The 26,752-nt window shown below is 34.3% G+C and overlaps 3 protein-coding genes across 3 annotated transcripts; 1 reads left to right on the top strand and 2 right to left on the bottom strand.

Annotated features, from left to right (window-relative positions):
* The first annotated feature begins 14,469 nt into the window (after positions 1 to 14,469).
* Positions 14,470 to 19,358, top strand: PP2AC1 (protein phosphatase 2A catalytic subunit). Its single transcript, NM_001247587.2, has 6 exons — positions 14,470 to 15,008; positions 15,913 to 16,027; positions 17,770 to 17,878; positions 17,962 to 18,039; positions 18,572 to 18,763; positions 18,899 to 19,358. Exons 1-6 carry the CDS (start codon positions 14,756 to 14,758, stop codon positions 19,070 to 19,072), a joined length of 921 nt encoding a protein of 306 aa, NP_001234516.2. The 5' UTR covers positions 14,470 to 14,755; the 3' UTR covers positions 19,073 to 19,358.
* Positions 19,359 to 19,777: 419 nt separating this feature from the next.
* On the bottom strand, positions 19,778 to 22,813 carry LOC101248102 (uncharacterized). Its single transcript, XM_004238691.5, has 3 exons — positions 22,353 to 22,813; positions 21,296 to 21,604; positions 19,778 to 20,152 (listed from the first exon to the last, which is right to left on the bottom strand). Exons 1-3 carry the CDS (start codon positions 22,608 to 22,610, stop codon positions 20,036 to 20,038), a joined length of 684 nt encoding a protein of 227 aa, XP_004238739.1. The 5' UTR covers positions 22,611 to 22,813; the 3' UTR covers positions 19,778 to 20,035.
* A 1,724-nt stretch (positions 22,814 to 24,537) lies between these two features.
* On the bottom strand, positions 24,538 to 26,752 carry LOC101247820 (probable inactive receptor kinase At1g27190). Its single transcript, XM_004238690.5, has one exon. It carries the CDS (start codon positions 26,562 to 26,564, stop codon positions 24,732 to 24,734), a length of 1,833 nt encoding a protein of 610 aa, XP_004238738.1. The 5' UTR covers positions 26,565 to 26,752; the 3' UTR covers positions 24,538 to 24,731.

The raw sequence follows: 26,752 nt of genomic DNA, 5'->3' as shown, positions 1-26,752 counted from the left end.
GGGCTCGTTTGACCTTCCAAATGGGTCGGACAAGCCGTGATGGAATACCGTATGCATAGACAAGGTCTTGACGGACGTCCACGAAAAAAATTGGCATTTTTGACGTCGGAATCCGGATCAACTAAAAAATGGTGTTCTATAGCACACGAAAATCACCGAAATGAGGGGTATGCTCGATTCGGGGCTTGTTTGACCTTCCAAATGGGTCGAACAAGCCGTGATGGCCAACCGTATGCAAAGACAAGGTCTTGACAGACATCCACGAAAAAATTTGGCATTTTTGAGTCGGAATCCAGATCACCCAAAAAATCGTGTGCTATAGCACACGAAAATCGTCGAAATGAGGGGTATGCTCGCATCGGGGCTCGTTTGACCTTTGAAATGGGTCAGACAAGCCGTGATGACCAACCATATGCATAGACAAGGTCTTGACGGACGTCCACAAAAAAATTTGGCATCTTTGACGTCGGAATCCAGATCACCCTAAAAATCGTGTCCATAGCACACGAAAGTCGTCGAAATGAGGGGTATGCTCGCTTCGGGGCTCGTTTGACCTTCCAAATGGGTCGGACAAGCCGTGATGGCCAACCGTATGCATAGACAAGGTCTTGACAAACATCCACGAAAAAATTTGGCATTTTTGACGTCGTAATCCGGATCACCCAAAAAATGGTATGCTATAGCACACGAAAATCGTCCAAATGGGTCGGACAAGCCGTGATGGCATACGAAAAAATTAGGCATTTTTGACGTCGTAATCTGGATCACCCAAAAAATCGTGTGCTATAGCACACGAAAATCGTCGAAATGAGGGGTATGCTCGCTTAAGGGCTCGTTTGACCTTCCAAATGGATCGGACAAGCCGTGATGGCCAATCGTATGCATAGACAAGGTCTTGACAGACATCCACAAAAAAATTTGACATTTTTGACGTCGAAATCCGGATCACCCAAAAAATCGTGTGCTATAGCCCATATTTTTTTAATCCAGAAATACCAAAAAATGGTCAAAATTTTTCATTGACGTTCGTTAAGACCGTAGAAATGAAATCAGATCGTCTCACGGGGAAAAATGGTTCATTTTAAAGTTTAAACGAGCCTCAAATTCAAGCAAATACATATTTTATCATTTTTTTCATATGCTAAAGCATATGAATTTTTGTATTCAGAAATTCCGAAATAAAATGGCCAAAAAATTTCATGGACGTTCATTAAAACCTTAATAATAGAACCAACTCGTCCTACAGGAAAAAATAGTGCATTTTTAAGTTCAAAAAAGTCAAAAGATGACAAAGGCAGTTTTTATTGATTTTTGTGTGTTATAACCCACTGATTTTTCTGATCCAAAAATCTCGAAACAAAGTTACTGAAATTTTTCATAGACCTCCGTTATGATCGTAGAAATGGAACCAGTTCGTCCTACGAGAAAAATGATGTATTTTCAAATACATACGAGCCCAATGCAGGCGAGTGCAGATTTTTATTATTTTTCGTGTACTATAACCCATGGATTTTTTATCCGCAAATCCCAAAAAAATTACTGAATCATGGACGTTTGTTATGACCTCAGAAATTGAACTTGTTTGTTTCGTGGAGAAAAATATTTTATTTTAAAGTTTAAACGAGCCTTAAAGCAGGCAAAGACAAATTTTATTGATTTTCGTTTGCTATAGCTCATGAAATTCTTTTGATCGAAAAATTCTGAAACGAAACTGCCATTTTTTTTTATGAATGTCAGTTAAGACCTTAGAAATGGTACCAATTCCTCTTATGAGGAAAATAGTGCATTTCAAGTTAATACGAGCCCCAAAGAAGGCAAAGATAAATTTTACAAATTTTCAATTGCTATAGCGCATGAATTATTTTTTATACATATATTTCGAAAATAAATTACTGAATTTTTTTATGGACATCCATTAAGACCTTAGAAATGGAACCAGTTCATTCAGGTTTGAAAATGATGCATTTTTAAGTTCAAACGAGTTTCAAAGCAGGCAAAGACAAATTTATCAATTTTTTGTGTGCAATAGTTGATTATTTTTTTAATTGAGAAATCTTAAAATTAAACGGCTGAAATTATTCAATGACGTCCGTTAAGACCATAGAAATGAAAAATTTTATTCCGCGGAGAAAAATGATGCATTTTCAAAACAAATATCAATTTTCGTGTGCTATAACTCATTAAAAAAAATTTAATTTGAAATTCTCAAAACAAAATTGCCGAAAATATTCATGAACGTTTGTTAAGACCTTAGAAATGAGACCAGTTTGTTTTGTGGAGAAAAATGATGCATTTTCAAGTTTAAATAATCCCTAAAGCAAACAACGGATTTTACCAATTTGCGTGTGCTATAGCCCATGAATTCTTTTGATCTGGAAATTGCAAAACAAAATGTCCAAAATTTTTTATGGAGGTCCGTTAAGACCTTAGGAACGAAATCAGTTTGTCATTTTATTAAGTTCAAACAAACCCTAAAGCAGACAAATGTAGATATTATCGATTTTCGTGTGTTATAACCGATGAAATTTTGTAATCCAAAATTTCAAAACAAAATGACCAAAATTTTTCATGGACATCTGTTAAAACTTTAGAAATAAAACAGTTCATCCCGCGAGAAAAACTGATACATTTTCAAGTTCAATCGAGCCTCGAAACATGCAAAGACTGATTTTATCTATTTTCATGGACAGATTTTACCAATTTTCTGTGCTAGCCCATGATTTTTTTAAATTTAGAAATCCCAAATAAAATGGTCGAAATCTTTCATGGACGTCCATTAAGACCTTGAAAATACAACTAGTTCGTCCGCAAAGAAAATTGTAGCATTTACAAGTTCAAACGAGTCTCAAAAAAGGGAAAGACATATTTTATCGATTTTGTTATGCTATAACCCTTGATTTTTTTTATCCAAAAATTCTGAAATAAAATGGTCAAAAATTTTCAAGGACGTTTGTAAAGACCTTAAAAAATGGAAAAAGTTTGTCTCACGAAGAAAAAATGGTGCATTTTCAGATTTAAACGAGCTCCAAAGCAGACATAGGCATAATTTACCTATTTTCGTTTTGGGATTGAAAATCCCAACACAAAATGGCCAAAAAGTTTAATGGACATTCAATAAAACGTTAGATTTAGAATCAGTTCATTTTGCAGAGAAAAATTGTATACTTTCAATTTCAAACTAGCCCAAAGGAGGCAAAGGAAGACTTTATCGATTTTCGTGTCCTGGAGCCCATGGATTTTTTATCGTGAAATTCCAAAATAAAATTATCAAAAAATTTCATGGACTTTTGTTAAAACGTTAGAAATAGGACAAGTTCGTCCCGCGAGAAAAAATTGGTGGTTTTCAAGTTCAAATAACCCCTAAAGCAGGCAAAGAAAGATTTTACCAATTTTCTTGTGCTATAGCACATTGATTTTTTTTATTCGAAAATTCCAAAAAAATAATATCCAAATTTTTTTGTGGAAGACCGTTAAGACTTTGAGAATGAAACTAGTTTGCCATGTGGGAAAAAATAGTGCATTTTCAAGTTCAAACAAGTCCCAAAGCAGATAAATGTAGATTTTACCGATTTTCGTGTGCTATAATCCATGAATTTTTTTAATTCAAAAATTTCAAAATAAAATGAACGAAATTTTTCATGGACGTCCAGTAAGAACTTAGAAATGAAACAAGTTCGTTCAACAAGGGAAAATGGTGCATTTTCAAGTTCAATCGAGCCCCAAAACATGTAAAGACAAATTTTACTGATATTCTTGTGTTGTCCCATGATTTTTTTAAATCGTGAAATCTCAAACAAAATGGTTGAGATCTTTAATGAACGTCCGTAAAGACCTTAGAAATGGAACCAGTTCGACCCGCGAAGAAATTTGGAGCATTTACAAATTTAAACGGGCCTCAAAGTAGGGAAAAACACATTATACCAATTTTCGTGCGCTATAACCCATGATTTTTTAATCTAAAAATTCTGAACTAAAATAGTCGAAAATTTTCAAGGACGTTCATTTAGACCTTAGAAACTTAACAAATTTGTCCCGCGAAGAAAAATGATGCATTTTCATGTTCAAACGAGCTTCAAAGCACGCATAAACATATTATACCTATTTTCGTTTGCAATAGCGCATGTATTTTCTTGGATCCGGAAGTTCAAACACAAATGACGAAAACTTTTAATGGACATCTGTTAAGACCTTAGAAATATAACCAGTTCATCCCGCAGAGAAATATTATGTATTTTCATGTTCAAACGAGCTTAAAAGAATTTTCATGTGTTATAGCCCATGAAACTTTTTTTATCCGAAAATACCAAAATAAATTGGCGATAATTTTCAAGGACGTTTATTAGAACCTTAGAAATGGGAAAAGTTTAACCCGAGGGGAAAAATGATGCATTTTCAAGTTCATTAATCTCTAAAGTAGTCAAAGGAAGATTTTACCAATTTCCGTTTGCTATAGCTCATGAATTTTTTTTATTCGAAAATCCCTAAACAAAATGTGAAAAAAAGTTTATGGACGTCCATTAGGACCTTAGGAAAGAAACCAGCTTTTCATGCGGGGAAAAATCGTGCATTTTCAAGTTCAAACGAGCTCCAAAGCAGACAAAGATAGATTTACCCGATTTTCGTGTGCTATTACAAATGGATTTTTTAATCCAAAAATTTCAATATAAAATAATCAAATTTTTTCATGGACGTCCGTTAAAACTTTAAAAATGAAACCAGTACCTCATGTGAGAAAAAAGGGAGCATTTTAAAGTTCAATCGAGCCCAAAAACATGCAATGACAGATTTAACCGATTTTTGTGTGATAGTCCATGATTTTTTTAAAATTTAGAAATCCCAAATAAAATTATCAAAATTTTTCATTGACGTCCGTTAAGACCTTAGAAATGAAACTAGTTCGTCCCGCAGAGAAAATTAGAGCATTTACAAGTTCAAACGAGCCCCAAATCAGGGAAAGACATATTTTACCGATTTTTGTGTGATATAATCTTTGATTTTTTTATCCGAAAATTCTAAAATAAATTGGTCGAAAATTTTCAAGGACGTTCCTTAAGACCTTAGAAAAGGAACTAGTTTGTCCTACAAAGAAAAATGGTGCATTTTCAAGTTCAAATGACCTTTAAAACAAGCGTAGGCATATTTTACCTATTTTCGTTTGCAAAAGCGCATGGTTTTTTTGGATCCAAAAATCATATAATACAAAATGTCCAAAAAGTTTGATGGACGTCACTAAGAGGTTAGAAATAGAACCAGTTCATTCTACAGAGAAAAAAAAGGATTTTTAAGTTCAAACGAGCCCCAAAAGGAGGCAAAGGAAGACTTTATCGATTCGTGTGTTATAGCCCATGAATTTTTTTATCCAGAAATCTCAATACAAAATTTTCAAAAATTTCAACAGACGTTTGTTAAAATCATAAAAATAGGACAACTTTGTTTCGCGAGAAAAAATTGTGCATTTTCAAGTTCAAATAATTTCTAAAGCAGGCAAAGGAAGATTTTACCAATTTTCGTGTGCTAAAGCCAATGAATTTTTTAGATTCAAAAATCACGAAACAAAATGTCAAAAAAAATTTATGGACGTCCTTTAAGACCTTAGGAATGAAACTAGTTTGTCATGCGGGGAAAAACATTTTCAAGTTCAAACGAGCTCCAAAGCACACAAATATAGATTTACCCGATTTTTGTGTGCTATTACAAATGGATTTTTTAATCCAAAAATTTCAATATAAAATAATCAAAATTTTTCATGGACGTCCATTAAAACTTTAGAAATTAAACCAGTACCTCCTGTGAGGAAAAATAGTACATTTTCAAGTTCAATCGAGCCCAAAAACATGCAATGATAGATTTAACCGATTTTTGTGTGCTGGCCTATGATTTTTTTAAAATTTAGAAAACTCAAACAAAATTATCAAAATTTTTCATGGACGTTCGTTAAGACCTTAGAAGTGGAATTAGTTCGTCCTGCAGAGAAAATTGGAGCATTTGCAAGTTCAAACGAGCCCCAAAGCAGGGAAATACATATTTTACCAATTTTCATGTGTTATAACCCACGATTTTTTTTATCCGCAAATCTTAAAATAAAATGGTCAAAAATATTCAAGGACGTTCATTAAGACCTTAGAAATGAAAAAAAGTTTGTCCTGTGAAAAAAAATGGAGCATGTTGAAGTTCAAATGAGCTTCAAAGCAGACATATGCATATTTTACAGATTTTCGTTAACAATAGCGCATATATTTTTTTAGTTCCGAAAATGCCAACACAAAATGGCCAAAAAATTTCCTGGACGTCAGTTAAGACCTTTGAAATACAATGATTTCATCCCGCAGATAAAAATTGTGTATTTTCAAGTTCAAACGAGCTCCAAAGGAGGCAAAGGAAGAGTTTATCAATTTTCGTGTGTTATAGCCCATGAATTTTTTTATCCAGAAATCCCAATACATTATTGTCAAAAATTTCAATAGACGTTTGTTAAAACCTTAAAAATGGGACAACTTTGTTGCGCGAGGAAAATTGTGCATTTTCAAGTTCAAATAATTTCTAAAGCAGGCAAAGGGAGATTTTACCGATTTTCGTGTGCTATAGCCAATGAACTTTTTTTGATTCGAAAATCACGACACAAATAGTCAAAAAAAATTTATGGACGTCCTTTAAGACCTTAGGAAAGAAACTAGCTTGTCATGCGGAAAAAAATGGTGCATTTTTCAAGTTCAAACGAGTCCCAAAGCAGACAAAGGTATATTTTACCGATTTTCGTGTACTATAACCCATGAATTTTTTAATCCAAAAAATTCCAAAATAAAATAACCTATATTTTTCATGGACGTCCATTAAGACCGTAGAAATAAAACAAGTTTATCCCGCGATTAAAAATGGTGCATTTTCAAATTCAATCAAGCCCCGAAACATGCAAAGACAGATTTTACCAATTTTTGTGTGCTAGCCCATGAATTTTTAGATTTTGAAATCCCAAATAAAATGGTCGAAATCGTTCATGGACATCCTTTCAGACCTTATAAATGGAACTAGTTCGTCCCGCAGAGAAAATTTAAGCATTTACAAGTTCAAACGAGCCCCAAATCAGGAAAAAATATATTTTACCAGTTTTTGTGTGCTATAATCCTTGATTTTTTTATCGGAAAATCCTAAAATAAATTGGTCAAAAATTTTCAAGGACGTTCCTTAAGATCTTACAAATGGAACTAGTTTGCCCTACGAAGAAAAATGATGCATTTTCAAGTTCAAACGAGTTTTAAAACAAGCGTAGGCATATTTTACAGATTTTCGTTTGCAATAGCGCATGTACTTTTTTGGATCCGGAAATCCTATGAAACGAAATGGCCAAAAAGTTTGATGGACGTCAACTAAGAGGTTAGAAATAGAACCAGTTCATTCTGCAGAGAAAAAAAATGAGTTTTCAAGTTCAAACGAGCCCCAAAAGGAGGCAAAGGAAGACTTTATCGATTTTCGTGTGTTATAGCCATTAATTTTTTTATCCAGAAATCCCAATAAAAAACTGTCGAAAATTTCAATAGAAGTTTGTTAAAACCTTAAAATGGGACAACTTTGTTTCGCGGGGAAAATGGTGCATTTTCAAGTTCAAATAATTTCTAAAGCAGGCAAAGGGAGATTTTACCGATTTTCGTGTGCTATAGCCAATGAATTTTTTTGATTCGAAAATCACTAAACAAAATGTTAAAAAAAATTTATGGACGTCCTTTAAGACCTTAGGAATGAAACTATTTAGTCATGCGGAAAAAAATGATGCATTTTCAACTTCAAACGAGCCCCAAAGCAGACAAAAGTATATTTTATCGATTTTCGTGTGCTATAACCCATTAATTTTTTAATCCAAAAATTCCAAAACAAAATAACTTATATTTTTCATGGACGTCGGTTAAGACCTTAGAAATAAAACAAGTTCATCTGCGATAAAAAATGGTGCATTTTCAAGTTCAATCGAGCCTCAAAACATGCAAAGACAGATTTTACCGATTTTTGTGTGCTAGCCCATGAATTTTTCATATTTGGAAATCCCAAAAAAAATGGTCAAAATTTTTTATGGATGTCCGTTAAGACCTTAGAAATGGAACTAGTTCGTCCTGCAGAGAAAATTGGAGCTTTTACAAGTTCAAACGAGCCACAAAGCAGGGAAAGACATATTTACCAATTTTCATGTGTTATAACCCATGATTTTTTTATCCGCAAATCTTCAAATAAAATGGTCAAAAATATTCAAGGACGTTCCTTAAGACCTTACAAATGGAACTAGTTTGTCCTACGAAGAAAAATGGAGCATGTTGAAGTTCAAACGAGCTTCAAAGCAGGCATATGCATATTTTACTGATTTTCGTTTGCAATAAATAGCGCATGTCTTTTTTTGGATCCGGAAATGCAAACACAAAATGGCCAAAAAAATTCATGGACGTCCGTTAAGACCTTTGAAATACAATGAGTTCATCCCGCAGATAAAAATTGTGTATTTTCAAGTTTAAACGAGCTCCAAAGGATGCAAAGGAAGACTTTATCAATTTTCGTGTGTTATAGCCCATTAATTTTTTAATCCAGAAATCCCAATACAAAATTGTCGAACATTTCAATAGACGTTTGTTAAAACATTAAAAGTGGGACAACTTTGTTTCGCGGAAAAAATTGTGCATTTTCAAGTTCAAATAATTTCTAAAGCATGCAAAGGGAGATTTTACCGATTTTCGTGTGCTATAGGCAATGAATTTTTTTGATTCAAAAATCATGAAATAAAATGTCAAAAAAATTTATGGACGTCCTTTAAGACTTTAAGAATGAAACTAGTTTGTCATACGGGAAAAAATGGTGCATTTTTCAAGTTCAAACGAACCCCAAAAAAGACAAAGGTATACTTTACCAATTTTTATGTGCTATAACCCATGAATTTTTTAATCCAAAAATTCCAAAACAAAATAACCTATATTTTTCATGTACGTCCGTGAAGACCTTAGAAACAAAACAAGTTCATCCCGCGATAAAAAATGGTGCATTTTCAAGTTCAATCGAGCCCCAAAACATGCAAAGATAGATTTTACCGATTTTTGTGTGCTAGCCCATGATTTTTTTTTTCAGATTTGGAAATCCCAAACAAAATGGTCGAAATCTTTCACGGACGTCCGTTAAGACCTTAGAAATGGAACTAGTTCGTCCTGCAGAGAAAATTGGAGCATTTACAAGTTCAAACGAGCCTCAAAGCAGGGAAAGACATATTTACCAATTTTCATGTGTTATAACCCATGATTTTTTTATCCGCATATCCTAAAATTAAATGGTCAAAAATTTTCAAGGACGTTTGAAAAGACCTTAGAAATGAAACCAGTTTATCTCGTGAAGAAAAATGGTGCATTTTCAAGTTGAAACGAGCTTCAAAGTAGGCATAGGCATATTTTACCGATTTTCGTTTGCAATAGCTCATGTATTTTTTAGGATCTGGAAATCCCAACCCAAATGGCCAAAAAGTTTAATGGACGTCCATTAAGACCTTAGAAATAGAAATAGTTCATCTCGCAGAGAAAAATTGTGTATTTTCAAGTTTGAACGAGTCCCAAATGAGGCAAATCGACTTTATAGCCCATGAATTTTTTTATCCGAAAATTCAAAACAAAATTGCTAAAAGAATTTTATGGGCGTTGTTATAACCTTAGAAATGGGAAAAGTTCGTTCTGCAGGGAAAAATGGTGCATTTTCAAGTTTAAATAATGCCTAAAGCAGGTAAAGAAGATTTTACTAATTTTCGTGTGATATAGCCCTTGAATTTTTTTGATCCAAAAATCCCAAAACAAAATGTCCAAAAAATTTTATGGACGTCCGTTAAGACCTTAGGAATGAAATCAGATTGTCATGTAGGAAAAAATGGTGCATTTTCAAGTTCAAACGAGCATCAAAGCATACAAAGGTAGATTTACCGATTTCATGTGCTATAACCCATATATTTTTTTAATCCAAAAATTCAAAACAAAATGACCAATTCATAGGCGTCTGTTAAAACCATAGAAATGAAACTAGTTTATCTCACAGGAAAAAATAGTGCATTTTCAAACTCAAACGAGCTTCAAAATAGGCAAATGCAGATTTTACCATTTTTCGTGTGCTATAGCCCATGGACTTTTTTTTAATTGGAAATTCCAAAATAAATTGACCGAAATTTTTCATGGACGTCTGATAAGACCTTAGAAATGGAACAAGTTTGTCTCACAGAGAAAAATGGTGCATTCTCGAATTTGAACGATCTCCACAACAAGCAAAAGAGTATTTTTATCGATTTTTGTGTGCACAATTTTATAGTGCATAAATTTTTTTGAACTGGAAATCTGAAATAAAATAGATCAAAATTTTCTTAGACATCCGTTAAAACCTTAGAAATGAAACAAGTTTGTCTCGCAGAGAAAAATTGTGCATTTTGAAGTTCAATTGAGCCCCAAAGCAGATAAAAACATATTTTATCGATTTTCTTGTGTTATAGCCTATGTTTCTTTTTTTGATATAGAATTCCGAATAAAATAACTAAAGTTATTCATGGATGTCTGTTAAGACTTCGAATTAGAACCAGTTTTTCCTGCGGGGAAAAATGATGCATTTTCAAGTTCAAAAAAGCCTCAAAGTAGCCAAAGCTAGATTTTTACTAATTTACATTTGTTATAATAGCCCATGAATTTTTTTTATTCAAAAACCCAAAACATAATGGCCGAAATTTTTCATTGACGTCAGTTAATACATTAAAGATGGAACCACTTCGTCTCGCGGAAAAAAAGGTGCATTTTCAAGTTCAAACGGGACTCAAAGAAGGTAAAGACAAATATTACTGATTTTTATGTGCTATAACCCATAGACGTTCGTTAAGATCTCAAAATGCAATCAGTTCGTCCCAAGGGAAAAATGATGCATTTTCAAGTTTAAAGAGCCCAATTGCTGGCAAAGACAAATATTATCGATTTTCGTGTACTATAGCACATGAATTTTTTTGATCTAAAAATCCTAAAACAAAATAATCAAAAAATTTCACGGAGGTCCTTTAAGACCTTAGAAATAAAACCAGTTGGTCCTGCGGGGGAATTGATGCATTTTCGAGTTCAAACTAGTCAGAGCAGGCAACAGAAGATTGACTGTTTTTCATTAGCTATAGCCTATGAGTTTTTTTAAATCCAGAAATCTCAAAATAAAATGGTTGAGATTTTTTATAGACGTAGGTTAAGACCTTAGAAATGAGACCATTTCACCCCGCGAACAAAAAATCGTCCATTTTAAAGTTCAAACAAGCCCAAAAAAGACAAATAAAGATTTTACCCTTTTTTGTATGCTAACCCATTGAATTTTTTTATCCGAAAATATAGAAACAAAATGGCCGAAAGTTTTCATGGAATCTATTAAGACTTTAGAAATGGAACCAATTCGTCTCGCAGGGAAAAATAGTGCATTTTCAAGTTCGAACAAGCCCCAAAGAAGGCAAACACAGACTTTACTAATTTTCGTGTGTTATAGCCCATTAATTTTTTATTCGAAAATTTTGAAACAAAACTGTCAAAATTTTTAATTAACATCCGTTAAGACCTTTGAAATGGAATCATTTTGTCCCGCATGGAAAAATGGTGCTTTTTCAAGTTCAAATGAGCACCAAAGTAGGCAAAGACAAAATTTACACAAAAAAATCGATGTTCATGTGCGCATGAATTTTTTTATCCAGAAATCTCAAACAAACTGGTAAAAATTTTTCATTAACGTCTATTAAGACCTTAAAAATAGAAGCATTTTAATATGAGAGAAAAATGGTGCATTTTCAAATCCAAACGAGCCCAAAGAAGGCAGAGACAACTTTTATCGATTTTCGTGAGTTATAGCTCATGGGTTTCTTTTATTCGGAAAATCTCGAAATAAATGACCAAAATTTTTCATGGACGTTCGTTAGACCTTAGAAACGAAACTTGTTCATCCCGCAAGGAGAAATGGTGCTTTTTTAAGTTCAAACGATTTCCAAAGCAGGCAAATCCCGATTTTATCGATTTCTGTGTGCTATAGCCCATTAATTTTTTTAATCCAGAAATTCCAAAATAAAATTACCAAAATATTTTATGGACGTTAGTTAAGACCTTAAAAATGGAACCATTTCATCCCGCGAGGAAAAGAGATGCATTTTCAAGTTCAAACGTGCATTAAAGCAGACAAAGACAGATTTTATCGATTTTTATTTGCTATAGGCCATTGATTTTTTTTTAACTAACAATCCCAAAATAATATGATCAAAATTTTTCATGGACGTCCTTAAGACCTTAGAAACGGACCCAGTTTGTGCCGCGGGGAAAAACTATGCATTTTCAAGTTCAAATTAAATCAAAGACTGATTTTATCAAATTTCATGTGCTATATTTCATGCACTTTTTAATTCAGAAATCAAGTAAAAAAATAACCAAAATTTTTCATAGACGTTCGTCAAGACCTTAGAAATGGAACCAGTTCATCCCGCGAGGAAAAATACTGTATTTTCAAGTTCAAACAAGCCCCAAAGAAGTCAAATGCATAATTTACCAATTTTCATTTGTTATACCCCATTGATTTTTTTAATTCAAAAATTCCAATATAAAATGACCGAAATTTTTCATGGACGTCCGTTAAGACCTTAGAAATGAAATGAATTTGTCCCGCAGAAAAAAATTGTGCATTTTCAAGTTCAAACAAGCTCCAAAGCAGGCAATGACAGATTTTATCGCTTTTGTGTGCGACCATGTATATTTTTGTAAATACCAAAATAAAATGGCCAAAAATTTTCAGTGACATCTATTAACATTAGAAATGAAACTAGTTCGCCCCGATGGGAAATATGGTGCATTTTAAAGTTTAAACGATCGCCAAAGCAGGCAAAGGTAGATTTTATCGATTTTCGTATGCTATAGCCCATGAATTTTTTTAAACTAGAAATTCCAAAACAAAATGACCTAAAATTTTCATGTATGTCCGTTAAGACCTTAGAAATAGAACTAGTTTGTCCCACGAGAAAAAATGATGCATTTTCAAATTCTAACGAGCCCTCTAAGTTGGAAAAGACAGATTTCACCAATTTTCGTGTGCCGTATAGCTTATGGATATTTTTATCCGGAAATTCCAAAAAATATGGCTGAAATTTTTCATGGACGTCCGTTAAGACCATAGAAATGGAACCAGTTCATCTCGCGAGGAAAAATAGTGCATTTTAAAGTTCAAACGAGCACCAAAGCAGGCAGAAACAGATTTTATTGATTTTTGTGTGCTATAGCCCATGATTTTTTTTGATCTACGAATCCCAAAATAAAATGGTCAAAAAATTTTATGGACGTCCTTTAAGACCTTAGAAATGAAACCAATTCGTTCTACGGGAAAAATCGTGCATTTTCAAGTTCAAACGAGCTCAAAGTAGACAAAAAGCAGATTTTACCAATTTTCGTGTGTTATAGTCCATAATTTTTTTTAATCCAGAATTACTGAAACAAAAATGATTAAATTTTTTTATTGATGTCCGTTAAGACCTTAGAAATTGAACTAGTTCGTCAATCGTCCCGCAAGAAAAAAATTGTGCATTTTCAAGTTCAAACGAGCCCTAAAACAGGCAAAGACAGATTTTATCAATTTTCTTGTGCTATAACCCATGATTTTTTTAATCCGAAAATCTAAACAAAATGACCGAATTTTCTCAAAGATGTCCATTAAGACCTTAGAAATGGAATCAGTTTGTCCTGCGAGGAAAATGGTGCATTTACAAGTTCAAACGAGCCCCAAGCAAGCAAAGACAGATTTTACCAATTTTTATGTGTTATAGCCCAAGCATTTTTTTAATCCAAAAATCTCGAAATGACTCAGTTCATCCCGCAGAAAAAACGAGCGCGTTTTCAAGTTCAATGGAGCCCCAAAACAGGTAAACGCAAATTTTGTTGATTTTCTGCTATAGTATATGGATCTTTTGTGATATCGAACTCACAGTACAAAATGGAAGAATTTTTTCATTCACATCTGTTAAGACCTTATCGATAGACTCTCATCCAACAGGTAAAACATATACATTTTCAAATTCAAACGAGTCTCAAAGCAGGTAAAAATAGTTTTTGTTAATTTTTCTATGCTATATAATATACATAATAATGAATAATATAAATAAAAGTGAAATCATTAATGACACATAGTTATCATATTGTGCATTATAATACATGAAGTTATTATATCATATGATACTTCTTAATTTTTTTAAAAAGGCGCATATAAAAAAATTAATTTATAAAAAAAACTAAATTTTATATCTAAAATTAATATTATAAAAATATGACATAAAAAATAATTAAATATTAGTGTTCCAATATATTTGAAGGACTATTTTGAATAAAGTCTAAACATAAAGGTCTATTTTGTTCATTTTCTCAAATAAAGGTGTCAAAGTTCATAAGGCTAATTATGCCTATTGTTTACATTTTCATTTTCCTTTTTGCTGCAATTTTCACAGTAGAGAGAAGCTTCGCATGAATGGAGACGAATTTCAGAAACAGGAGATGATTCAGAGATTGAAACCCTAGTTTCTTCATCAATGTTCCAATCGTTAATTTCTGTTTGATTTTAATCTTCGGCGTGCAAAAACTCCGATTCTGTTGGTCAATTTCATAGCAATTGGATTTTACCTCGATTCGATCTGAGGACTTTTGGGTCTTTTTTTGCTAATCGAAGCGGTGAGGAATATTTAGGCAGGTGATTGTAGAGGATAATTTTGTTTGAAAAAATGCCGTCGCACGCGGATGTAGATCGGCAGATCGAGCAATTGATGGAGTGCAAGCCGTTATCGGAGGCGGAGGTGAAGACGTTGTGTGAACAAGCAAGGGCGATACTAGTGGAGGAATGGAATGTGCAACCGGTGAAATGTCCGGTGACGGTGTGCGGTGATATCCATGGACAGTTTTACGATCTGATTGAGCTTTTTCGAATCGGCGGCAACGCTCCTGATACTAATTATCTCTTCATGGGAGATTATGTTGGTGAGTTTTGGTGATTAGGTTTCATTTTGTGATAGGAATTTGCATATGATTTGTTGGATTTTTTTATGCATTTAATGATTTGTTGTAGTGACATAGGTGGAATGTGAATGGACATAAATAGGATGTAGAAATGAGTGTTTCTGCTAATGTAAGCAGCACTTGAAGGATAGTAAAGTTTGTGCTTTTGTGTATCAAGTAGATTGTGAAGTGTAAGGATGCTGCAAAGTAGCAGCTTTATGGTGGTTATTTTGTGGTTTGCCGTGATTTCAGTATTGTATTTCTCAAAGTATTCATGATAAGGATGATATGTGGTTTGGCTGTTTGTTCATTTATTGGTAGTGTTACTATGATGTGTCACAAAAATGAAGCTTTATTTTGATCTATTTGTCGTTTATCCTCGAGAATGATGACGCGTGGTTGTGATGTGGATCTCTAATGTGCTTGGTGGTTCGAATATGACAAAGTAACGTCATGGCATTGATATAATGTTTGGAGGCAAATGTGGGAGATGTTTCTCTTCATTTGGTATATTTCTTTCGGTGCCAAACGCAACTCATTTTCATTTGTTATAGTTTAACCGAAAAGGCAGTGTTCTCTCAACTTACATCTGATAAGCATGGGTTTCATAAAATGACTGTCTTTTGTTTAAATGACTGTTTTGATAGTAGTTAGAGGCTTCCTTTTAATTTATTTTTCCCAAATATTTTTGCATCTAAGGTGGATTTTATCATATACATCGATGACAATGTACATTTTATTCACCTTTTACTGTTTCTTTTGATTGTTCCCTATCTTACCTCTTCATGCTTACTTATTTGAATGTTGACTAGTACCTTGGTTTCCTTGTTGGTCAAGTACATTAGCATTCATTGTTTTATCATTAATAATTGCCTAATTAATGCAGACCGTGGATACTATTCTGTCGAGACTGTCTCACTATTGGTTGCTTTGAAGGTTCGTTATAGAGATAGAATCACAATTCTTAGGGGAAACCATGAAAGCCGACAGATCACTCAAGTGTGAGTTACTTAATTTTGTTCATATTGAAGTGCGTAAGTGAGGTTGTCTGAAAAGATAATTGGTCTTAGTTAACAGCTGATATTCAGGTGTTCCTTCTTTTCCATTGCTTAAATGATCTGGTTTATGTATGACATTGGATGTTTTATGTTTATGCAATTCTACTTTATCCAAAAAAGAAGAAGAAGATGTTTCTGCAATTTTCTTATGTTTTCCATTTAATCTACTGAACTGTTTAATTTTCCAATTACAAGAATTTAGAACTTAATATGAAATGCTGCCCAAGTATGTAAATGTTTTCCCATTTGGTGCACTCTTTATATTTGGTAATGGTCTACTTTATGCTGTTTGGTGTATGATACTTTTATATGTGTTCCTGTCACAGTGTCACTTGATTTTTACTTGTATAGGATGTTCCTAGATGCCACTTCCTTTAAAATTTATCCAGTTTGTTGGATTTCTCTTATTTTGACTTCCTGCAGTGTTTAGTATCCTCTTTGCTTCTCCTTGGGGTTGGGAAGAGTAGCAATGTAAATTCTACGCTTATATGGCTCAAATATCCTTTCTTGAATGTCTATGCTCTTATCGCACTCAAGCAGTGAGTATAATGGATCGATGTTTCTCTTAAATGTACCCAGTACAACTCTTCTTTCCATTTATCACCCTCTTTCCCGAAATAAAAGAAGATAAAAAAGGAACATGGAGGTCAGGCATAAGAATTCAGGTTATCAACTCCTGGTTTTCAGTAAGAAGTTGAAGAGAGCAAGAAGACAAACGTGTTTCTTGAATTCTATGCAGCAAAAACATGTACTTAGGTAATGTAAATGAGAAGGGAGCAATACTTCTGGAGAACCAATGATGGCCTTCTCATCCCCATGCTATTTGACAAGACATGTTTGTTCATTGCTTTGGTTTTCCAGCTCCTGTGAACCTTGATCACTGATAATGATTAGTTTTTTTTCTTTCTTATTTCTTAGTATTTTGGGGGATTTAACCCTCACCAACAGGTGAAAATTCAGGTAGCCAACCAACTGGACTACTAAAATTCCCAAGGATTAGGTTGATTAAGCTTTTTATAGAAATTGGTCTAGTTGAACTGCTGGGATAATGTAAGAACTATTATAATTGTTCCTGGCGAGTGAGGTTACCATAACAAGCAAAATTGTTTATAAGGGTCTATGCGAAGATCATGTCTGCCTGAAGTCAAGCTCCTATTATTGCCACTGACCACCCCTAGTCTCTGAAGTCATGAAGCTCTTTGAATAGAAAAACTTAGCAATCAAATTCAACAGGAGGATATCGTAACTGAGTAGTTGGACAATGATGCCATATTATACGCTTGAATGTTAAAGTTGCTAAATCTTTTAGGAAGTGTATCTTCCTTCACATGTGTTTTTAGATATCTTTTAACCAAAGGATTTGCATTGTTAACTTGAGTCACACTTGGGCATTACACACCCTCCATTTTTGCGTTGATAATTCTTCAGAGCACAAGGTTCACTTAAGCGACTTTGCTCTTTAACCACTCGATAGATGTTTATGGTTACTTATCAATGAAGGTATCTCTACACAATCCTTCTAGTTTTTTATTTGACAAGTACTTTTTGGGCAGTCTTGTGGGGATTAATCATCTATGCTACTGCTTCTCATGATCAGCTTTTCCCTATTTGTTTTATGCTGAATACAATATGACTGCAGGTTCTAGTCATGTTTGCATTAATTGACAGATACCTTTTCCTGTTAGGTATGGTTTTTATGATGAATGTTTGAGGAAGTATGGAAATGCCAATGTTTGGAAGTATTTCACTGATCTCTTTGATTATCTACCATTGACGGCACTCATAGAGAGTCAGGTTTGAGATCTTACTGAACTGGCAATTCACTTGAACATTATTATTGGCGAGTTTTAACAAGCCTAATTTACTCAAAATTGCAGATATTCTGTTTGCATGGAGGACTCTCACCATCCCTTGATACACTTGATAACATCCGAGCACTGGACCGTATACAAGAGGTATAGAGATAGTTGTGTAATTCAAACTTTACATGTTCATGATATGTTAAATTAATCCGCGTTGTATTTTGTCACCGCCTGCTCTCCCTCCTCTTGCTCTACCCACCACAGCATCTATCAGCTATCAAGTTAATTTCCTATTTACCTAACAAAATTGATCATTAAGGCACAACAGGACTACGTATGTAGGTTACATCCTTTTTATTCAACCTGACTACAGATATAACCAAACAAATCAAGGCTTGAACAGGAAGAAAACTATTTATTTCTGTATGATGAGTTCGAAAGAGTCTCATTTTCTTTTCTAATGTGTTGTAGAATAGGTTTGGCAATGTTCTGTATATGTTACATAGAGGCTTGTAGTTAAGTTTGTTCAACAGTGAATGTGATCCACTTACATAACACTTCCTATCTTTTAGTTGCTCGGACGGCACCTATTTGCTCTAGTCACTTCTATTGTTTCATGATTTTTATATCTTTTTATGGCAATGCTACTGATCCCGGACTATTGCTTCTTTGTTGTGGTTGTTAGGTGCCACATGAAGGGCCGATGTGTGATCTCCTATGGTCTGATCCAGACGATCGCTGTGGTTGGGGAATATCACCTCGGGGGGCTGGTTACACATTTGGACAGGATATAGCATCTCAGTTTAATCACACTAATGGTCTCTCACTGATTTCTAGAGCCCATCAGCTTGTCATGGAAGGTTTTAATTGGTGTCAGGTCTGTAGATATAAACCGAACACTTTCTTCCCTACCTCTAATGGAAAAATTCCACTTTTTGTTCATTTCAGTGGAACTTCTTGTTCCTCAGGTATTAGTTTGTAGTTTTAACATGGTATTGGTTGTTTTTGGCAGGATAAGAATGTTGTAACAGTATTTAGTGCTCCAAACTATTGTTATCGCTGTGGTAATATGGCTGCAATCCTAGAAATAAGTGAAAACATGGAGCAGAATTTCCTTCAGTTTGACCCAGCTCCACGACAGATTGAGCCTGATACTACAAGGAAGACTCCAGACTACTTCTTGTAATCCGAATACTTGAGCTGACTGTTTGTAGCCCATCAGTATCGTATCTTGTAGATGTGTCTTTAAAAAAAAAGGTTATGTTATTTGAGGATTAGTATCATCATCATTGTTTTGTTTGGAGTTTGCTCTGCTGCTGGCTTTTAACATATGCCCGTAGATTCGCCAGAGTTTTGACAAAAAGCCCTTAGTGTCTCTTGTCTCGTATAATTTTTTGCAAAAAGAAGCAGCAATAACATGGTACATTGTGATTTGTTATTAAAGTTTATCGTAGAAAGCAGGTTCTTTCAGGTACCAATTTCTCTGCCAATGGCTATTGGCGCCTGAATCTGTTGATGGAACCAATTAATTTAGGTTTTGGCTTTCCTTATAAAACATTTTTTACCATTTGCTTTTGGTAATTTTCCTAAAGGAAACGAAGAACTTGTTTGAGGCATGTGTTTGTAGATAATTGTATCTTCCCTAGTCATTTTATGACATATGTGGTGAGTAGTCAGTCTTACTTATACTACATACCCAGGGGCAAAAGTGTTCATAAAAATAATTTCTAGATAAGCTCACATACATGGTTCTATTCTCCATAAAAGTAAAATTCTCGTCTTTAACTTGTATACATTTGTCATTTCGAAATAAGAGTTTAAACATATACGAGGGGGAAAAACTAAATGAATTCGAAAATTCTAATTTTGCTGTGAACCATACAAAGATGCGAAGGGAAAATAGTAGACTTAGAATGTTCTGGATTCAAAAGGTTCGAAGGACTATACAGTACAAACTGGATATCTAGTATCGAGTTACTCTTCAAACTCTCTATTTTCTTCTAACTATAAAATTGATAGAATCAATTACTACAACATTTTACAAGCATTCAAACATGTTAAACAACAAATCTACTAGGATTGCAACCTTGAATCAAGAAAGTAAGAAGATTAAAAAAGAATCCTAAGCTGCAAACGTACAGATTTTTAGTTAGAATCGAGAACTAGTTGGAAGTCTGACAGGCCCAGCACCAGATACAGCGCCTGCTCGCCGTTTTCTGAAGTATATGGTTGAACCACTGACAATCAGTAAACCCAGCATAATCACCTACATAATGCAGATCCAATTAAACCGCTTGGCATAAGAATCAGGCATATTCTCAATTAAATCCAAAATATTTACAGAATAAGAAAGAGCTTGTTTTTGAACTCAAGCCATGAGGTTCTTTTACAGAGCTGTTCTGCAAGTATAATAGGTCTTCTTTTGACACAAGTTGTGTGGGAGAATCATCCTTCTTATGATTATATCGAAACACAGTGAGACAGCTAACTTTGAAAGTTCAGTCACGCGTGAAGAAGGAAATGAACATGTTAATCCATGAAAACACGATAAAGATCTCCCAATTAGCTTTGACTTTACCTAAAAAATCTCACACTTCTAAAGAGAATAACACCACACAACTCGTTTATCCCTATGCAGTATAAGAGCAGCCAATACCTAAGGCAAGCTTGTAAAATGGTTCACATCATTTTTTTAATTGATAGCAATGGTGTCCTAACCAACTTGTGTATACCTTAATTATTCGATCGGATACTTGCTATCTCTCACCAAAACATGTACTAGGTAACTTTGCCCCACCAAAGGAGTGGTTCGTTTCACGCATTCAGGAAACAAAACCCAGAAAGTTTTTGAAACAAGACGACTAGGTCAGTCGACCTAAATTTAATAGTATCGAACTTTTCAACCTAAAGTTATATTTTGACTACACATGACAATCCAAGAGGAATCTACAGAAATTGGGGATAATAAGTCCTGATAATATCCTCTCCATTTTCTGATAACAGATTATTCAAATATTTCTTTGAAAGTTTCACGAATTGCAATATGCCCCTCTACTTACCTAGTTATATTTTTTCACATTTAGAGAGGAAATGCATTAAGCCTCCTTCCTTCCTTTCAAAGTCCTTCAATTAACTTGAGTGGTCTTCAATTACTTCTCTATACCTCAATAACTTACGTTCTTTTTCTATAAAGTGCCTCATCAACTTTCACTATTAAAACTTGTTTAGTTCTAATATATGGATCTCACAATCATCCAATTTCATGTTTTGCTTTTGGATAGCAGTGAAATGATTTCTGAATACTAAAACCAGCAACCATATTGAAAGAAACAGCTAAACAGGTTGCAGAATGTAAATTGGATAATTCTCCACAAGACAGTTATGTAAAGCAGAAAAAGTATGTACTTACCTCAAACCCAAGTACTGACAGCTTCTCCTCATTTATTGAAAGAACACAGCTCCTATAAGTTATATACGTATGTATTCCACTCTTTGACGAGGATGAATCGTCCAGCAAATTTCTTTGTCTTACCGAGGAGGTAAGAGCTTGTTCATTGTGCTTCATGGCATGTGGCCTTACTGCAGTATATGTGTCCTCCAAAGCAGATCGCTTCTTCTTTCCTTTCTTGTTTTTCACTTCCTTTGTACTAGCTTTAATCTCTATACAGTTGAAAGGGATACGATATCCAGTTTCACTGCACCTATACTTTTCATCTTTCTGAAAGCACATTGGGAAAACATCACAAATTTAACTTAAAAGAATGCGACCTAAACAAGCAGTATCTATACATCACTTTGCTTACTTGAGACAATAACAATTATCATTCTCCTTCTCCCTATACAATTCAATAAGCGCTCCAATTTACTATCTCACTTAATTATGTTATAGCCATGACAGAAATTTGACATTTAATCTGTATTTAATCTAAGAATATCAATACATACAACTCTCCACACGAGAAATTTGTTATGATTAACAACATTAGATATAATAAATAAATTAAACAACAATATGTTATGCATTTGACCACCTCATTATGGATCAACTACGTCTGTTATTTCCTTGAGCTGAGGGTCTATCAGAAACAACTTCACATCTCTACCTCCAAGGTAGTGGTCAGTTCTGCATATACTCTACCCATTTCTCTACCTCCAAGGTAGTAGTAAGGTCTGCACATACTCTACACGTTTCTCTACCTCCAAAGTAGTGTCAACTGTCTACACTCTACACGTTTCTCTACCTCCAAAGTACTATCGATCAACTACAATCTGATTCATCAACTGTTTTCATTTGGTCTATTCAGGCATATTTTTTCCTAAAACAAGCAAAATTGGAGTTCTTCCTACCTAATTGATCATATAAATCTACAAGCAAATACGCCTCAGCTAACTGATGATAAAGATGCATAAAATTCAAATCTAAAACAATGATCAATTATCAATACGAAGGAAATAAGAGAGAAAACCTTTTCGGAGTACGAGCAAGGAACACAAGGACCAGAAGGAGAACAATCATAAGTGATATTTGTACCAATAGGCGTCTCCTTAAAGCTCATCAGATGTCTACGCCTTATGATTCCGCTTTCATCTCTTTGTTCCGCTTCGCCATTATAGATTGCGTCGAGCCCTAGGGATGAATTCGGAGATGAAGAAACTAAAAGAAAGGAGAAGGAGAAGGAGATGATGATGAAGAGATAAATTGCCGGCGAAAATGGAGAATCCATAGAATTGATTGTATCTCCGTTTTCTCACCGCCGATGAAGTTTCGATTTGGAGGTTTCTGAATTCGCAGATCTCCTCTTAAGTTTCGGTAAATTATATTACGAACCCCTATAGTTTATATTATATCTATTTTGTGCGCAATGATCCTATTATATACTCTCAAATTTTTATATAAGAATTTACTATAATTTGATTTAAGTAATTTCATAAATATAACTTTGTAAGATATGGTGATCGCGGTTATATTTGATTCATATATATTTTTAATGTATGTGTAGATTAATTAGTCTTCTGTTAAGTTTGGTGTGTTGTAAAATATTTTTGATTATTAACATTAAATAATTTATTAGAAAAATATTATTTTAAGTTACGATAAAATTTATTCTTTTTTTAAAAAAAGAAAATTTAAAGATATGTTGATTAAGATTGATTGAATTCATTTTCTTTAAGCTTGAAAATTATAAAGGTGGTGGATTATTACAAAAACATAATCTACTAAAAGAAAAAGAAAAATACAAGCAAAGAGGTGTAATGTATTTGAATTTTTAATCTAATGTATTCTATTCTTATAAAGGAATTTTGTTATAGGCCAAAAGAATCGAACCGTTAATTAGTAAACATTTAGCACTGAAAAGACTATTTAGCTTAGTTGCATGTGCCTAAATTCTATCATTGCAATTAAGTTATAATCGATAACAGATTGGCGCAAGACTCGAGATTGCTTGTTGATCTCCAGATTGGCACAAGACTCGAGATTGCTTGTTGATCTCCTCAAAAGTTGTTATAACGATATTTAGTTACACGACGGCCTTTTCACGAAAAGGTATTATATCCTATCCAATTACAAATATGAAAAATCAAGTCACACTAGGAATGAACCTTCCATATTTCCCCCTAACTAGCACCTCTTCGCTCTTAATCTAATCATATCTCACAATTTGATTCGTCCTTTACTAATCACAATTTCACCCATACATAAATCACTTAGAACGAGCGTTACGAATTTCAAATACTTTAAAGATAGGCAAAGAAAACAATGGGGAGAAAGGGAGGGAAAAGAGACACTGACTTTCACATGGTAGATTACATAAAAAGAGGGACACAATTTGTTAGTATTTTTTTAAATTTTTGTGTGGTCCATTGAAGAAAAATATTGACCAATATAATCTTATTCAACTTGAAGACAAACACATAAATAATATATCACGAGAGTCCCATGTTTTAAGGTCGGAAGTAGTGTTTTTCTTTATTATTGTCCTTTGCCTTTTTTTAACTCAATTTTGACCCTTGTATTCTTCCTACAATTTTGGTTATGTCTACTTTGGAAATGTTTGTCATCTAATGCAATCACATTTGCTCAATGTTCAACATCTTTCTCTCCTTTTACTTGAAACGTTATCCGTTAAGCAAGATTTTTGATTGACAAGTTCATATCGGTGAAAAATATCAGGTACTCAAGTAAAATAGTAGTACAAGTAATCAGATGATGAACGAGTTTCTGTTCAGAATTGAGCATATATCTAAGTGGTTAAGGTTAGTTCTGACAATTTACTTCTATAACTTGGGTAAATTTGATGTGCATACACCATGTTTTAAAGTGGTCCAAATTGGAAACTCAATGTTGACAATTACCATTTTAGTTGATGATTGAATTTAATAAACAAATAAGCTATTCCACATAAAGATATTCTTTTTGGGTGGACTTTGACTCGGGATCTTTCGGAAACAACCTTCTAACTTGTCGAAGTAGGGATAAAATTTGTATACACTGGCCCCCACTTGTGGAACTACATCTGAGTCATTTTTCGAAAACAACTGTTCTAACTTGTCGAAATAGGGGTAAGATCTATATACACTGGCCTCCACTTGTGAAACTACATCGAGTATGTTGTTGTAACTTAGGATATGGAGAACCACTTTGTAAAGTGATTTATAGCATTTCAACGAAGTACTCATTCATAACTGAATCATTTAAACATAGATTGTCTAAAAATGTGTCAAGAAAGTACAAAGATCATGCATTTGCTTCTCAAACTATACAAATTTTTATCAAGAAACACAAATGCCATAACTAGAATATTCAAAATTCATGAGCATTTATCTAGTCATTTCAATGCTATAACCTAATCTTTATGATCATGATTTTCCTTGGTCAAGTTGATTGGAAACTCATCAAAGTGTTCAGAGAAACAATGATCTTTCACCATACTCTTCAAGGACTGATACACTGTGTACATCGAAGGTCTATCTTTCGGCCTTGAAACCACACACAAACATGCAATTTGAAGAACTCGTAAAATTTCATCATCTCGACCACTTCCAGCAAAAGATTTATCAATCGCGTCCTTACTATGTCCTGAGCTCGAAAGCTGATTAACCCAATCGACTAAACTACCTTTGAATCCCTCCTCCGCACCAACAGGCTTCCGCCCTGTCACCAACTCAAGTAGCACTACTCCAAAACTATACACATCCCCTTTCATTGAAGCAACCAACGTGCTCGAATACTCAGGAGGCACATAACCAAACTCTCCCAAATCCCCATTCACAAACAAGCTATCATTCGAGTCAGTAGAACCAATAAGCCTTGCAAGCCCAAAATCCGTGATCCTAGCATCATAATCATCGTCTACAAGAATCACATTCGAGCTAAGGTATTGATGCACATACGGAGGTTGACACCCATGGTGAAGCCAAGCTAATCCTCTAGCTGCACCAGCAGCAACGCGCACCCTTGCTAACCAACCAAGCTCAGAACTACCAGTACTAAGATTACCATGTAAAATCGAATTCAAACTACCATTCTGCATATGCTTATAAACCAAAAGCCTTTCAGTATCAACAATACAAAATCCCAATAACGGGACTAAATTCGGGTGTCTAAGCTGTCCTAATCGATTCATCTCGGACCTAAACTGTTTTTCACTCAACTTACAACTACTCAGCCTCTTAATAGCCAATGCTGATCCATCAATCAACATAGCTCTATACGAAACACCAGTACGAATCGAAACAACAATATTTTCACTAGCAAATGAATTGGTAGCTACTAATAAATCATTCAGTTTAATCTTATTAATAGGTTTTTGAAACAATGTCACCTGAACAAGCTTGTAAGCTCTCAATTTATCGATCCAATAATCATTGATACCGCCACCACCAACACCTTTACCGTCTCCGAATTCTCTATCTTTCTTACTAGGCTGAACTAAAAACCATCTCCAAATCCCAAATCCAAGAATCAGTGATGCAGCAGCACCAAAAACACCTGCAGATATAATAATAACAAGATTTTTGTTACTCAAGTTACTACATTTAGATCCAATTGGATTCCCACAAAGCCCGTCATTCCCATCAAAATCATCTTTCGAAAACCGGTCTAAATCATCAGGAATTGAACCGGAAAGGCCATTGTTGGATGCACTGAACCGTTTCAACCGGTCGAGCCTGCCGATCTCAAATGGGATTGACCCAGTGAGTTTGTTGTCATTTAGCAGAAGGGTGTTTAGGAATTTGCAGTTGATGAACTCAGGGGGTATGGAACCGGAGAAATAGTTGCTGGAGAGATCGAGATTGACGAGATAAGGTAACCATGAGCAGATTTGAACTGGGATTGGACCGGAAAAAGAGTTACCAGAGAGATCAAGAGATTGAAGAGAAGAACAGAACTGAAGGGAAGATGGGAGTGAACCAGATAAAGACATTGAAGGAAGTTGAAGAGAAAGAAGGCGATTTTCTTTCTCATTCCAGCAAGAAACACCAACAAGTTTACAAATTGAAGCTACAGAAGTATTTGAGAATGACCAAGATGAGAGCTTGTTTAAAGGGTCAGAAAATGCAGATTTGATACCTTCAAGACATTTAACATCATTCTCAATGGAAAAAGATGGGGTTAATGTGAAAATGAGGAAGAACAGAGTGAAGAAGAAGATGGGGTTAGTTGATTTTGCTGTCATTGTGGATTGGTTGAGTGTAGAGAAGTGGAATGAGAAGAGATTAGGAAGAAGAACAGAGCAAAAACAAGAATGAAGAGGCTGTGCTTGTTGTCATTTGACTGTTTGAAATGACTAAACACTGAGAAATTGGAACTTTTGGACTTTTGGTTGTGAGAAAAAGACATTTGGTGCATAGGTTCGATATCCGC

The sequence above is a fragment of the Solanum lycopersicum genome, chromosome 5 (genome assembly GCF_036512215.1).
Source record: "Solanum lycopersicum chromosome 5, SLM_r2.1".
Taxonomy (NCBI): domain Eukaryota; kingdom Viridiplantae; phylum Streptophyta; class Magnoliopsida; order Solanales; family Solanaceae; genus Solanum; species Solanum lycopersicum.
This window is presented reverse-complemented; position numbering and strand designations above follow the sequence as displayed.

What these genes read in the sequence shown, in the direction of transcription:
- LOC101248102 (XM_004238691.5), bottom strand. Translation starts at nt 22,610, where the DNA reads ATGGATTCTCCATTTTCGCCGGCAATTTATCTCTTCATCATCATCTCC. An exon ending in CTTGCTCGTACTCCGAAAAG is followed by an intron (nt 21,605 to 22,352) that starts GTTTTCTCTCTT and finishes ATGTGCTTTCAG; the next exon opens with AAAGATGAAAAGTATAGGTG. An exon ending in TGTCAGTACTTGGGTTTGAG is followed by an intron (nt 20,153 to 21,295) that starts GTAAGTACATAC and finishes TGCATTATGTAG; the next exon opens with GTGATTATGCTGGGTTTACT.
- LOC101247820 (XM_004238690.5), bottom strand. Translation starts at nt 26,564, where the DNA reads ATGACAGCAAAATCAACTAACCCCATCTTCTTCTTCACTCTGTTCTTC.
- PP2AC1 (NM_001247587.2), top strand. Translation starts at nt 14,756, where the DNA reads ATGCCGTCGCACGCGGATGTAGATCGGCAGATCGAGCAATTGATGGAG. An exon ending in CTTCATGGGAGATTATGTTG is followed by an intron (nt 15,009 to 15,912) that starts GTGAGTTTTGGT and finishes TAATTAATGCAG; the next exon opens with ACCGTGGATACTATTCTGTC. An exon ending in CGGCACTCATAGAGAGTCAG is followed by an intron (nt 17,879 to 17,961) that starts GTTTGAGATCTT and finishes TCAAAATTGCAG; the next exon opens with ATATTCTGTTTGCATGGAGG.